The following is a 15159-nucleotide window of genomic DNA, read 5'->3' as shown; positions in this document are numbered from 1 at the left end:
TTAGTAGAGCCTTCCACGTCTCTCCTGGTTTACCCGAGCGCTGACAGGCGTCGCATGATCTTACAAAGTTTTCTACGTCTTTGAAACAGCCAGGCTAGTAGTATTCCATAAGCAATTTTTCTTTTGATTTGTTTATGCCTAGGTGGCCAGACCACCCATTTCCATGACAGAGACTCAAAAGGTCCTTCCTGTACTTAGTAGGTAGGACTAACTGATCTAAATTCCTGCCCTTTCGATCTCTGTAGTGCCGGTACAACAATCCTCCTCTCTCATGTATCGTCACGTTGCGCCTAGCAATGCCTTCTTTGTCTGTGTGACGTAATTTAGCTAAGCTCTCATCATTCTTATGCTCGGCTGCCAGTGACTCTCTATCCACACGTAAGAGCTGATCAAAGTTCCTTGAGGCCGGTGATAATAACAACCCTGTCTCGCTTGCGATTGCGTCAGCTTGCTCTTCCTGTAAGCTTGAACTTTGACACTCTAGTGCTACGCTCTCATTGAGCTGGTCAGCTGGCAGGCTCTCCTCAACTGTTTTTTTGTCCCTCGGGCGTAGCTCGGGTTCGGGTATTGAAGTTATCTGCTTTTCTGCTTCCGCTGGAGCAGCTTGTGCATTTTCAGCCGAAAGCGACACGATTTTACGAGCTTGGCCTCAGGTCAATGCCTGTACTATGCCCTCTCCCAGTTTAAACGCTTTGTCACGCAGTAACTGATTCGAACGATTCGAAAAGATGTAAGGGTACTGTAGTGACAAAAATTTGGAAACTGCAGCCTGTCTCTAGCTCCCCGAATGGTCCACTGATGTTGACTTTGGCCATGGGCAAACACATGCTGTGTTCTTCTACAACCTGTTTGATCTATGCTACTTCTCCGGTGAAGTAATCTACCGTCACGTAAGACGGCTGAACAATGTCCATCTTGGCGGCACTGTCCCTTAGCACCTGGCATGGTTTGCCATTAACTTGCAGGTCGTGAAGATATGGGCTTAAGAGTTCTATATTCTCGTCTTTTTCCTGTACGTAGGAAAAAGTACACTGGGCTTCCCGCAGTTTACAGCTGTATGTCCCAGTTTGTGGCATTTATAACAGTGGATCGGCCTAAAAGATTTGAATTTTCTTTTCTGTTCCTTTTGTGCAGGTTTCCCGTTAAGTTTCTCCTAACTCTTTTCTGCGGGCTTTTCCTCCACATCTACAGGCTCAGATCGTTTAGTCTGCGAACCCTTTTTGAACGGAAATGGTTTCCGCGGTCCATTTCGACCGTCCCAATTACCGTCCTCTGCGCTCAACTTTCTACGCGTTGAGTACTCTTCGGCTAATTCAGTCGCCCTTTCCACAGTGTTTACATTTCCTCTGTCGTGCACCCACAGTTTCACAGATGGTGGGATGCTTTTGTAAAACTGCTCTAGACACATGCATTCAATGCTCATGTCTCTGCTGTCTTATGCTTCCGCGCTTTTCAGCCACTCGACTAGGTTGGTCTTTAAGCCGTATGCAAACTCCGGATACCCCTCGCTATCTTTCTTGCCTGTGCTCCTAAACCTTTGCCGAAAAGCTTTGGCTGAAAGGCGGTATTTCTTCAGGAGACTAGCCTTAATGAAAAAAAGCTTTGGCTGAAAGGCGGTATTTCTTCAGGAGACTAGCCTTAACCTTCGCATGATCATATGCATCCTGTGCACTGAGTCTGGCGATTACTTCCGCCGCCTCACACGGCAACATACCCAGCAACCGCTGTGGCCATGTACTAGGACTGAAGTTCATCTTCTCGCAAGTCCTTTCAAAATTGCATAGGAACAAGCCTATGTCGGTCCCGACCTCAAATGGCTTTAATAGCCTGTCTATGCAGTATGATTCTGCCTCACTTGATTGTCCCAGAGCCCCTTCACTTCCTTGAGACAACTCCAAACGTTTGCTTGCAAGTTCCAGTTGCATTTTTCTTAACTCGCGATTTTTATCGCGTTCCTCTCGTTCTCTTTCCTGTTCTTCTCTTTCTCTGTCCCGTTTCTCTCTTTTTTTCAGAAGTTCAAACCCCATTTCAATTTATTTCTCACTGGCCTGTTCGGAAATTAGCTCCAATAATTCCGATTTTAGCATTTCGTTGTGTACATCTAGGCCCAGTTCCTCACCAACAATCAACAACTCGTCTCTCAGCAGTGTCTTTAACTCAATGATTGCTACTTTACTGCCTTGGTCCTGCTCGCTAAATCTAGCTAGGAAAACACAACCTAACTAACACTCAACAATCTAGCTTCCCTACTGCTCTAAACAGAACCACAAAATGAAGCCTAGACAGTCAAAGCAAGAACCAAGCACTCACCGCAGACATAGCAGCATGTCGCAAAGTCCATCTCACCTCTGTCAACCAGTTTTCAGGATTGGGGGCTCAATCCCATCACTCGTGATCCGTTGTCAAGATTAGAGTCGGGCATGAATTAGGAGGTAGCTGGCCCATGCCGTTGTCCAACTTGTCCACACTGAGGACGTTGATGAAGGGAAGGACTGCTTCTCATAGAGAATGAGGAATATGGGTTTACTTACAGTATTTACATGCCATTCATCAGCGTAGCATGACTGCGAGAGATAGTACGTCAGTCTAACACGACTGCTTGAGAGAGTGTCTCAGTCTAACATGACTGCTTAAGAAAGTGTCTCGAGCAACCGCACAACAGCCATTTATAAACAATCGGTCCTCCCCCAATTCCAAGGTGGAAGAAACGTTCGTCTAGTCATCGTAAACGCGCCGCCTCTCCGCGGGACGGTTTACACACACACACACGCACACACGCACACAGGTTCACGGTCCGAAACTGACATCAAACGGATTTCGTAGAACTCAGAGCGGACCCTTGCAGTGCGCCCGAGTAACCATTGTCTTGCGTCTTAGTCAGCGCGTGGGAAGAGGTGTCTGACGACGTTCCTGCGGCAACTCCCCCACTCGGAGCAGATCAGGTCCGCGTTGGTGGGTTCGGTAACAATAGTTGGCCCACCGAACTCATTCAGTCACAACGACGACAAGGCTAGAGCATAACACTGGCGTTCCTTGAAAGTCGACGCCGCCGTCGTCGCAACTGGCTGGCAACACTTGCACCTCAGCTGGGCCGTTCTTAACAAAATGTTGCTGGCACTCTCGTGTCTTTTGCATGGAGTGGCAAGAGATTTTTTTGGCAGTTCAGCCGCACTCTGTCCCACTATCTGTACTCGTGTGTTTGGGCGTTAGTTCTGTGTTTCCAATTTTCCTCTGCTTAGCATCTGCCCTGTATGGTGCAGCGTTTGCCATGTGTTTGCCATGTTGGAAGAAAACCACCTTTAAACTTTTGTGCACTACAGTACACTTTTGTTAATTACACTCCAGTTAATTCCATTCTAACCGAAGGTGCCAGCCGGTGCTCATGCATTTCTATGGACTCATGTTCGTTCTTTCGATCCTAAAATTTGAATTTTCCAGATAATTCAAATTTGACCAGTCCATATGGCCGCATTGGGGTCACTCAAAGGGGTGACCTCAATAACAACTCCTTGTGGCAGCATCTGCCTCGGCAAAGCTTCGGGGACTGTGAATGCACTGAACACATGTCGTCTCCCGTCGAAAATGGCAATTTTCGACACACCCTAGGAAGGTCTTCAAGCAATAATGGTAGCTCATTGATGTCTGATTACAGTACTTACCTGATTCTTATAACAGGCACTTTTTGTTTTCCATGAAAATTGGGCCGAAAATTGCCTGCGCAGTGAAATCAGATACGAAACCAAAACTGCCTTCGCGGCATTCATATGCTTTACCGCACAACATGTTTGTATTGCAGGGAGGCTGACTTCGAAGACTGTGCGGCAAAGCTGACTTTAGAAACCCCGCCACCATTCTGAAAAATTGAGTACGCGTTACATGTCTACTCTGGTTAAGAGCTTTCAGTAATTTCTATGTTAGTTTTCTACTTTGTATAAATATAAAGTGGGTGCACGCTTGATTCAGACGCATATTAAACTCAAGCAAGTACTGCGAAATGAACGAGCAGTGTGTTTTGGCATATTTTTCTGCATCTTGCTTAATTCGCCCCGCCGAATCATTCGCTAAAGTTCGTCGTTCCTGTCAGAGTCGAACTAATGGAAGTTGACTGTACTTTTGCCATGGCTTGGATTCCACTGCTTCTTCGAGATAATAAATAATTTCCTTCAATCACCATGCCTGAAATGTTTCCTTGTTCAATGCCTTACCACAAACAATCTGTGAATGCTGGTCAGTACTCTCTGCAGCTCACTGATTTCAGACAGACGCTCCAGCACCACCTTGACAGCTGTTGGAGCTGCCCACGCTGTATCAACTTCATAACAGATCGCTAGTCATAAATGTTTGCCTGGCCTGCTATGCTACACAAGATGTTAAACACAGGCCGGCAGAATAAGCAAACACTCATTCACCAATATCTCTTGTAGTTTATTTACTCACTCAGGTTCACACCCACTTTCTAACACTCCATGTCACCCCTGCGAAATGAGTGCACAGTGAGAACGAGTCAGTGTACCTGCGAATGAGCACGTCAACCTATGATGTTGGTGAGAAATATGGCATATAATGATAATCATATGAGAACACACTGATGGCACATACACCCATGCACACTATAAAGCTATTCACAATTTCTCATTAAGCCCTGCAGTTTTCAAGTTTTCATGTCAAGGGATAGCCAGCTCGAAAGCCTGTAAATGACAACTTGACACGGGCTATGATTGGGAACCTTGCCTCATTCTACTTAGATTCCCTTAAATTCAATGCAAAATGATCGAGACAAGGCACTTGTCCTGCTGTACTAAGTTACACATGGCAGTGGTCACCAGCTGCATGCAAGGTGAACCCAGCATGCATGGTGAACACAAGATGAGATGTAGTGAACATAAACAAAATATGGTTAAACAATTAGAGAGTTTTGAAACAGTAAATTGTGCTTTTATGTTTCTCCCAACCTATTTCTATGCTGAGCTAAAATCTCAGTTCTTCATTACATCAGTAATAACTTATCTCCCATCTTGTCAAATGCTCTAGTTAGTTGTTTCCTTTAAGGGCTGTGTTAGGGTATAGTACCATGTCAAAACCTCCGTTAGTCTGATTCCTTTTTTCCTTTGGTACTATTCACCATTCGCTTCGTACCTAACTGCCATTAATTAGCCACACACTGGTGAGCTATGGGGATGTTCAGCCTCATGGTGGACCAGGCACGACGAAAAGCATGAGCCACCAAGTATGGATCCATAAAAGGTTTTGCCAGCTAGAGCCAATCTCGACCAATCTTCCAACTCCATTTTGGTAAATATGTCAGCTTTGAGCATTTTGTAAGCTAGTCAATGCCGAGAAAAAAAAATGATTCTTTTTCCCATTGGAGGATTAACTTGAGTGTTCGCAGTACGCACCAGTGCCAGCGCTTGCAGGACAAGGAAGTGGTAGAGGTACTGCAGCGCCAGGCTGAGCAGCCCCCAGCTGAGGTCGGTCAGGGGCTCGGTGCTAAACACGCCGCCAAGCCGCATGAGGTAGCAGGGCACGGCCAGCATCAGTCCATGCTGCACCCAGTACACCTCTTGTTCCAGCGGAAGCAGCCGCGTGTTCAGCACCGGAAACAGAAGTGCCAGCAGGGGACCATTCAGCCAATGGATGTGCACTCGAAACAGCACCGTCAGCAGGCAAGACGTGGGAGGTGCCGCCAGCATTACTATCTGAAACAGGCAACACTGAAATGTAGGTTCTCCACCACTCGTATAGCAGCATTCAGAGTGAGAGCTTGACAACAGGGGGAGCACAAAGATAACACAGTGGCTGAAATCAAAACTCAAGAACTTCAGCTCTCAAGTCTTTATATGTAATATTTTGCCTGGGAAAAACATTTCGCTGATTGTGTCTAATGTTCCAAAACCACACTGTTGTGGAGGGCTCCAAGTACATTTTTACCACCTAGGAATCGTTATTGTGCACGTAAAGCATTCTTCTTGCATTCCACCCTCATCAGAAAATGGCTGGCAATTTAATCTTTAAACTTGAGCTAAAGCACTGGGACACCACAGCGACTGAATAAGAAAAAATTATGTTTTTTTACGTGCCAAAACCACAATCTGATTATGCGGCATGCCATAGTGGGGGACTCTGGAAATTTGGACCACCTGGAGTTCTTTAACGTACACCTATATTTAAGTATACAGACCTCGTGCTTAGCAGCGCAACACCATGGGCACTAAGCAACCTTGGTGGGTGCCACTGAATTAAGGAAAATGTGTACTCAGCAGTAGTATTTAATTTACCTAGCCTTGTATAAGAATTGCCTACTCCCTCAAAGACCCTACAGGTGACACTGTGCTTACACAATGGACTCCACGCTCTCCCATATTTGCATTAGCCATGGCAAAGGCAGCACAGATTTAACAAGTGCAGGTGAGCTCCACAGGAAGCAGTGCAGCAGCAAAGAGCTTGTGGCAGGCGCTCTGCACCTGTAGCATGGTGATGATGTGGCAGGGGTTGAGAATGTAGATGACGGTGCGTGAAGCAAACTTGAAGCCAAGTTCCATGCCAAACACCAAACAGAGCAGCACCAGCAGACACCGCTTGCCCCCACGATCTTCGCGCACAACTTTTGGCGCTGGAGGCACCTGCACATGAACATCCCTTCTGCTTGGCAATGCCGTCGTCATACAGCAACTATCCCTGAAACCTGCAGCAAAAAACTTCTACAGCTTTAAACAGCACAGCAGACTGAGTCGTGTATATCATTCGCTGATATAAAAAAAACATTTGAGTGAACTTTGCATTGCTGTACCTGAGTAAGATCTTGCCAGCTGACGCTCAAATTCATATGCATATAAGAAATGCACAGCCCATACTGGCGAAATCGAAAAGGCTCTCAAAAATATTGCCACAGTGTACGCATGCTCATGGTAAATGTTTTGAAAGAATATAATCCTTTCATCCTGCTCGTTGGAAATTTAGTTCAACACATTTCCAGTGCATTCAACATCATTAAAAGATCACCAACAAAAAATTTCCAGCTTTCAACAATTGAGCAACTGCTGTTCAATTACTTTGTACAATAAGTTATCACCCACAGAATATTGCTGGTGAAAGTTACCGAGAAACTATGTTAAATAAGAGTTTTAAAACCAAGCCGACAGCTGCCTTTAAACTGCAGCACCTTGCAACATCAACTTTATGCGTGCTAGCCTTTCTCCAACATTCCACAAGAGCTGCTGATGTTCGATGGGGATGCTCAAACGCATGGACCAGGATGGAAAAGATGCCCCTTGCTTGCTGAGCTGCTCACCTGACTGTTTTTTTGGCTCCGTGCTCTCCCGTGTGCACCCTTGTCACACGTGGGACCCAAAGAGGTCCCAGGCACAAGGGTAAGAACAGACATTTTACATCGAAGCTGTCTATGGCTAGGATCTGGAAAAAAATTTGTCCGAGATGTTGACAAATAACCTAGTCACGTGGTACACAGCAGCAAGGCATGAGCAAGCGCTGCTGCATCGCCTCTGTGTAGCGGAACACGTGATGCGACGTCACACCTTCACATTTGCGAGCCGGTGACTGAAGGTCAAACGCACGTCGAGACTGGCCGTGGGAGTTGTACCTTGAGGAGTAGAGCTCTCGCTCTAAAACAATACGCCAGAGCGATGAACGCTGTTGGCGAAACGCTAGTCTATGACGATCCATGTCAAAACATCAGTGTATATGTAAAAAGAAAATATTATTATTATTATTATTACTAAAAAGAAAAATTAAAAATTTAGGCAATCAGAATTTTTTTAATAAACAAAAAATTTATTTAAAAAAGAAAAGGATGAAACAAACAACATAGTTACACGAGTTTGTGCCTTTGAAAAATTATGGGGTCTTACATGCCGAAAACACTTTCTGATGATGAGGCACGCCTAGTGGGGAACTCCAAAAATTTGGACCACCTGTGGTTGTTTAACGTGCACCTAAATCTAAGTACACAGGTGTTCTTGCATTTCGCCCCCATCGAAATGCGGCCACCGTGGCCGGGGTTCAATCCTGCGACCTTGTGCTTAGCAACCCAACACCATAGCCACTAAGAAACCACGGCGGGTTGAGTTTATGCCTTTATTCAACCAATATAGCATAACCATCATATAGAACTGAATATAGCTATCAAGCAATACAGCTTCGCTAGCCTTTCATCTTCACAGAGTGGAAGGGCTCTGAGTTTATTTCCCACACTTTTGCCCTCCAAAGTAGGAGCACTGGTGTTGCACAAGGACGGGCATTACATTAGTAAATATGGTACTTTTTAAGTGCACTATCCTTGGAAAACAGCGAGCCACTTTGGAAATGTACAAATAAACATTGGTGAAGCACATATGGCAGGCATTGGCAGTTTATCCTTGAAAAGAAGAGTGCACACCCATCGCATAGTACTAACTTTTAGGTATGGTTCCGGGTTTTCAATTACTCCTACGAGATCCGAAAAACACTTCCTTGTAAAAAGACAACTTGGATTCATCCGAAAACCACCAGATTATTAGGGCCCTCAGCTGTGACCACAATATGGCACAGTAACAACACTTGCAGGAATGAGTGAAAAGCTCAAGGCATTTGTTGTGACAGCAAACTCCCCAAAGAACTTGCTGATCAGGTTGAGTCCCTACAAAAAAATATAGAAACAATCCGCTCTCCACAAGTACGGAACTAGAAGCTCAGGCTACATATTTACATTACTTTCACTGTCTTCTTGCCGAATGCCTACAGTTGATGCGAAGTCAATGCAATGGTGTATCTTTGACAAACTTTACAAAGGGCACAGACTGCATGCTTGACATCTTGGGCGAGGAGCTCTGTGAGGTCATTGGGAGATGCTGTTGAAGAAAAGTGGAGCTTTACCATGCAGCGGAACACTTCACATGACTTGAGGTACACAATAAAGTCACTCTACTAGTACCGCGCTCTAACTGTCATTATTATTATTTTATTATTATAAATAATGAAACCAAAGATGAAGGCAAAAATGCACATTCAACACTTATGAGCCGTTGTTCTCTGTCATTCTACCACTGCGGTATGCGTACCTTCATTGCTAGGGAGTTTGCAGAATGCAGTCGAACCTGGATATATTGAACCCACATATAACAAGTTATTGTGCGTGTCAAACAGCTGTAAAAGCCCCTTGGAAATTGTACAAAATTTTTATTTTATATATTGTAGCGATGCAAATTAACCTATATATTGAACTTTATTTTGATCCCCTTCACATTCAATATATCCAGGTTCGACTGTATCAGGTGCACACTATTAGAGAAATCCTTGAGCCCCTAGTTTTCTCATCCTCTCATACACTGGGCAGGATCTACTGGCTTTTGATATATCCAGTGCGAATGTTGAAAGGGTAATGTTGGTGTTAAGTTTTGTAAAGCAGAAAGAGTGCAGCACAATGAAAGGCTCCAACATCTGTAAATGTGCATGTGCATATTATGGTAAGTTACGATGGTAATAAACCCCGATACTGTAACTGTTGACTGTAAATGTAAAAAAAAAAAGAGACAGAAAGGTTTATGTGGATGTACTGCCTTTTCCTCTTTCCAATCAAGGGTATTTTTGAGGTATGGGGAAGCTGAAAGGCAAATAACAGTCAAAAAGTCGAGAATCATCGAATTTTATTGTGCCTTAAAAGAGATCTCTAATAAACTTGAAGTATAATATCAAAAATACAAAACCTTATTTATGGGGAAGATAAGGAAGGACAAGATTAGGAAGATAACAAAAAAGGCTTGAGAGAAAGCTATGAACCGTGCAACAAACAATGTAATGGAAAATGATAGGCATAATCTTAAGAGGAATACAGCCAGTGTGAGCAAACATGAGTAGCTGCATTGATATTCAGGTTGAGATTAAGAGATGGAATCGAGTTTGGCAGGCAGACATGGTGCGATTAAATTTGCAGGCATCGTATGGAGTCAGCTGATGCGAGACAGGTGCAGTAATAGGAGATCGCTGGGCTTGGTCCTGCCGTGAACATTAAAAAAATAGACGGATCATGATTTCGTACGGTGTTCCAGCGCCTGATGACGGCCATCTCCGCAAGCGATCAACTTTTGAGCCCAATGAGGAAAGAAAGAGCAAGCAGAGGAAAATGTGCAGTAGGAAGTAGTTCTTTAACGAAAGAGACAAAACATTCGATCGTTCTATGCAGATGCCGAACTCTTTATCCCGGCCATTACGGCTTTTTATATGTGCAGCATGCGTGACATAAATGAACAAATTAAAGAAATCAGTCATGGACACCTGTTTTGTGGCGCTACCACTTGTAGAAATTTCCCATTCTTTCAGCGCGTGATCACTGCTATCGAGGAGGAAGTAGTTTATATGAGGAATAATAACTCTCATACACAGTTTTCGACTGGCCGACTGTGGTGACAACGCAGTCGGCCGCGCCAATGCGCGAAAACGAACGCACTCGGAATGGAATCGTATTATCGACTTTGATCCATCATAGGTGCGCTGATCCTGGCTTGGTCGATGGGCCAACAGTTCATTTGCCAACAAACCGACCCACCTGCAGACGCCGCCAGCTCCACAGCGCTAGTGCCGTAGCCCAGAGCACAGCCAGCAGCGTTTCCCAGAGGCGCCTCCGGATGGATACGAATTGGGCGCACTCGGGCCCGCCGTTGCCTGCCAAGCTGTGGTTGACACCCGCGTATGCCCACCCGGAAACGGCGAACAACGACGAGGATGCAGCAGTACCTAAAGTGCACGGCTCAGTTTGACCGTTCGCCATGCCGCTCATGATTGCACAAATTCGACACTTGTTTCACCACCTCGAGTGAAAGCCCCGTGAAGTCCCCCAAACTTGCCACGACCCAAGCAATGCGAAAACCACGGTAACTACGACCACCGGGACTACGACCACCGACCACCAACACAGTTTGTATAGGTGTTCTGTGACGAAAGTGTCTGCGTTCACCCATAGAATAAAGAACAACTTTAGAGAAGGGGAACTGTACCTTTGGCAGTGGTTCGAAAATAAGCAGCGGCAGCGCATGGAACTAACTTTCGGGGACGCCAGATGACGTTGCTCAATCCGGAAGCGGAAGTGCAAACTTTTTTTTTTTAGCGCAAAATTCAATATGGCCGTTTTTTGCCGGTCGCGTACGCTGGTACGTGCCGTGCTTGCCCTGCAGGCTATGCGGCATGCCTCAATGCCTTCGCTGCCGCTTAGCTGGTGCGTTCTAATTGCCAAGAGCCTCTACTGACGCCCATACAAACAAGCCACAAGTGAGTGAACAGAACGCGCGACTTTATTGGCAGAAGACAAGCAGTGTACATCCTCGTGCAATAGCAGAAATAAAATTTGCATGTCGAGATACGCTGGAATCATTGACGCGAGCTCGTAAACGGCTCACCGTCGTCGTCGCACGTGGTGGTCAGGTTAACGAGCAAGAACCAGCAGCGGAAACATATTGGACAGAGTGTGCCACTTATTTGCAGCGACAGTCGCCGTTAAAAATGCCCAAATTGCATTGCGAAGCAATCGGGAGACGCAGGCATCTGCTGCCGCAGCCTACACAGCGACATGGGCTACCCCAGATTTTAGCCGTTCACTCCTTTCCAACCTGCACGTTTCTTTTCTTTCGGGGGCCGCTAATGTGTGGCTCACACTTGGTGTCTCACATTGTCTCGCTATGGACAAGTCGCTTTCGTGGGCATCGCCTCCATCAGCTACTTTTGCGGGCCTTTCCACCCATGTAGCTATCAACTTCATGCGCATCGGACTATGTAAGCACGTATGCTGGTCTCCGTTCATGCCTAATCGCGGCCGAGAAAGGCCAGAGGCACAATATGCCCATTGCTGCAGCAAGAAAGCGCGAACGGGGAGCACGAATCACGGTGCATGAAAATTGGGAGTCTATGTCGCTGTGCAGGCTGCAGGAGCGAATGCTTACTTCGAGAGACTGCTTCCCAGTGCAACCGACCAGGCCGCAATATTCTAAAAACATAACACTGCGACCATAACCAAGTGACATAACAGCAAAATTAAACAGCAATCAGTCACCGCATGAGGTTCAGACAATACGTTATACATTGGCGACGAACTATATGGCAACAGTGAGCATTCACATACACGGGTCTCTTAGGGTACATTGAGCTGCCTACCTACAGGCGTAGTGCCCGACTTCGTCGCACGTGGTGGTCTACTAACGAGCAACAACCAGCAGCAGAAACAGATTGGACAGAGTGTCCCACCTGTTTGCGCCGACAGTCGCTGTTAAAGATGAGCAATTTGCAGTGCAAAGCAGTCGGGTGACGCAGGCATCTGCTGCCGCAGCCTACACAGTGACATGGACTACCCATCATTTTAGCATTGACACCTTTCCAGCCTGCATGTTTCTTTCTTTTGGAGGCCGCTAATGTGTGGCTCACACTTGGTGTCCCACATTGTCTCAATATGGACAAGTCGCTTTCGTGGGCATCACCTTCATCAGCCACTTTTGCGGGCCTTTCCACCCAACTTCATACAGGTCCGACCATGTAAGCACTTATGCTGGTCTCTGTTCATGCCTCATCGCGGCCGAGAAAGGCCAGAGGCACAATTTGCCCATGGCTGCAGCAGGAAAGGGTGAATGGGGAGCACGAATCACGGTATGCGTAAATTGGGAGTCTATGTCGCTGTGCAGACTGCAGGATCAAATTCTTACTTCGAGAGGCTGCTTCCCAGTTCAACCGACCAGGCCGCAATATTCGAAAAACATAACACTGCGACCATAATCAAGTGACATAACAGCAAAATTAAACAGCAATCAGTCACCGCATGAGGTTCAGACAATACATCATACATTGGCGACGAACCATATGGCAACAGTGAGCATTCACATACACGGGTCTCTTAGGGTACATTGAGCTGCCTACCTACAGGCGTAGTGCCCGACTTCGTCGCACGTGGTGGTCTACTAACGAGCAACAACCAGCAGCAGAAACAGATTGGACAGAGTGTCCCACCTGTTTGCGGCGACAGTCGCTGTTAAAGATGAGCAACTTGCAGTGCAAAGCAGTCGGGTGACGCAGGCATCTGCTGCCGCAGCCTACACAGCGACATGGACTACCCATCATTTTAGCATTGACTCCTTTCCAGCCTGCATGTTTCTTTTCTTTTGGAGGCCGCTAATGTGTGGCTCACACTTGGTGTCCCACATTGTCTCAATATGGACAAGTCGCTTTCGTGGGCATCACCTTCATCAGCCACTTTTGCGGGCCTTTCCACCCAACTTCATACAGGTCCGACCATGTAAGCACTTATGCTGGTCTCCGTTCATGCCTAATCGCGGCCGAGAAAGGCCAGAGGCACAATTTGCCCATGGCTGCAGCAGGAAAGGGTGAATGGGGAGCACGAATCACGGTGTGCGTAAATTGGGAGTCTATGTCGCTGTGCAGACTGCAGGATCAAATTCTTACTTCGAGAGGCTGCTTCCCAGTTCAACCGACCAGGCCGCAATATTCGAAAAACATAACACTGCGACCATAATCAAGTGACATAACAGCAAAATTAAACAGCAATCAGTCACCGCATGAGGTTCAGACAATACATCATACATTGGCGACGAACCATATGGCAACAGTGAGCATTCACATACACGGGTCTCTTAGGGTACATTGAGCTGCCTACCTACAGGCGTAGTGCCCGACTTCGTCGCACGTGGTGGTCTACTAACGAGCAACAACCAGCAGCAGAAACAGATTGGACAGAGTGTCCCACCTGTTTGCGGCGACAGTCGCTGTTAAAGATGAGCAACTTGCAGTGCAAAGCAGTCGGGTGACGCAGGCATCTGCTGCCGCAGCCTACACAGCGACATGGACTACCCATCATTTTAGCATTGACTCCTTTCCAGCCTGCATGTTTCTTTTCTTTTGGAGGCCGCTAATGTGTGGCTCACACTTGGTGTCCCACATTGTCTCAATATGGACAAGTCGCTTTCGTGGGCATCACCTTCATCGGCCACTTTTGCGGGCCTTTCCACCCAACTTCATACACGTCCGACCATGTAAGCACTTATGCTGGTCTCCGTTCATGCCTAATCGCGGCCGAGAAAGGCCAGAGGCACAATTTGCCCATGGCTGCAGCAGGAAAGGGTGAACGGGGAGCACGAATCACGGTGTGCGTAAATTGGGAGTCTATGTCGCTGTGCAGACTGCAGGATCAAATTCTTACTTCGAGAGGCTGCTTCCCAGTGCAACCGACCAGGCAGCAATATTCGAAAAACATAAAACTGCGACCGTAACCAAGTGACATAACAGCAAAATTAAACGGCAATCAGTCACCGCTTGAGGTTGACAATACATTATACATTGGCTACGTACCATCTTACAGGCATAATGCTTGCCTTTGTCACATGTGGTGGTCTGGTAACGAGCGACAACCTGCGGTACAAACAGATTGGACAGAGCCTTGCACCTGTTTGAACCAACAGTTGCCGTTGAAGATGAGCAACTTCCATTGCGAAGCAATCAGGTGACGCAGGCATCTGCTGCCGCAACCAACACAGCAACATGGACTACCCGGCATTTTAGCGTTAACTCCTTTCCAACCTGCACATTTATTTTCTTTCGGGGGCCGCTATGTGTGGCTCACACTTTGTGTCCCACTTTGTCGCAATGTGGACAAGTCGCTTTTGTGGGCATCACCTTCGGCAGCCATTCTTGCGGGCCTTTCCACCCATACGGCTATCAACTTCATACACTTCGAACCATGTAAGCACATATGCTGGTCTCCGTTTTGAGCAAATCATGGCCGAGGTAGGCCACAAGCACAATTTGCCCATGGCTGCAGCAGGCCAGAACGAACGGGGCGCACCAGTTACGGTGTGTGTATACTGGGAGTCTATGTCGCTTTGCGGACTGCAGGAGCAAATGCTTACCTCGAGGGACTGCTTACCAATGCAACTGACCAGGCCCCCACATCTGTAACACAGTTACCACAACCAAGTGTGGCAGCAAAACCAGATTCTGCAATCAATCACTTCACTGTAGCTTGCACAAAGACCCAGGCTATCAAGGAAGAGGAGCAATCATCAACGAGACTAGGAATATGGAAAATGAGAAAGCTTGCATTCAAGAGAGAAGCCACTCTGCTCTGCAAGCATTGAAGGCTAAAAACACCAAGAAAAGTAAAATGGTGCATAGCAC

The 15159-nt window shown here is 46.6% G+C and overlaps 1 protein-coding gene across 3 annotated transcripts in view; it reads right to left on the bottom strand.

Moving 5' to 3' along the window:
* Positions 1–10964, bottom strand: part of LOC135921128 (transmembrane protein 164) — a 53170-nt gene extending 42206 nt beyond the window's left edge. For 2 of the 3 annotated variants that reach the window (XM_065455450.2, XM_065455451.2), the window contains exons 1-3: positions 10538–10963; positions 6462–6620; positions 5397–5696 (exon numbers count right to left, since the gene is read on the bottom strand). In XM_065455450.2, coding sequence (XP_065311522.1) covers positions 5397–5696; positions 6462–6620; positions 10538–10768 — 690 coding nt within the window. In that variant the 5' untranslated portion in view covers positions 10769–10963. Of the gene's footprint in view, positions 1–5396; positions 5697–6461; positions 6621–7288; positions 7411–10537 lie in introns of all 3 variants that reach the window. The other variant, XM_065455452.2, reaches the window with a different exon arrangement.
* Positions 10965–15159: the final 4195 nt, after the last annotated feature.

This window comes from Dermacentor albipictus, chromosome 1 (assembly GCF_038994185.2).
Source record: "Dermacentor albipictus isolate Rhodes 1998 colony chromosome 1, USDA_Dalb.pri_finalv2, whole genome shotgun sequence".
Classification (NCBI taxonomy): domain Eukaryota; kingdom Metazoa; phylum Arthropoda; class Arachnida; order Ixodida; family Ixodidae; genus Dermacentor; species Dermacentor albipictus.
The sequence above is the reverse complement of the archived record's forward strand: the minus strand, read 5'-3'. Positions and strand labels throughout refer to the sequence as shown.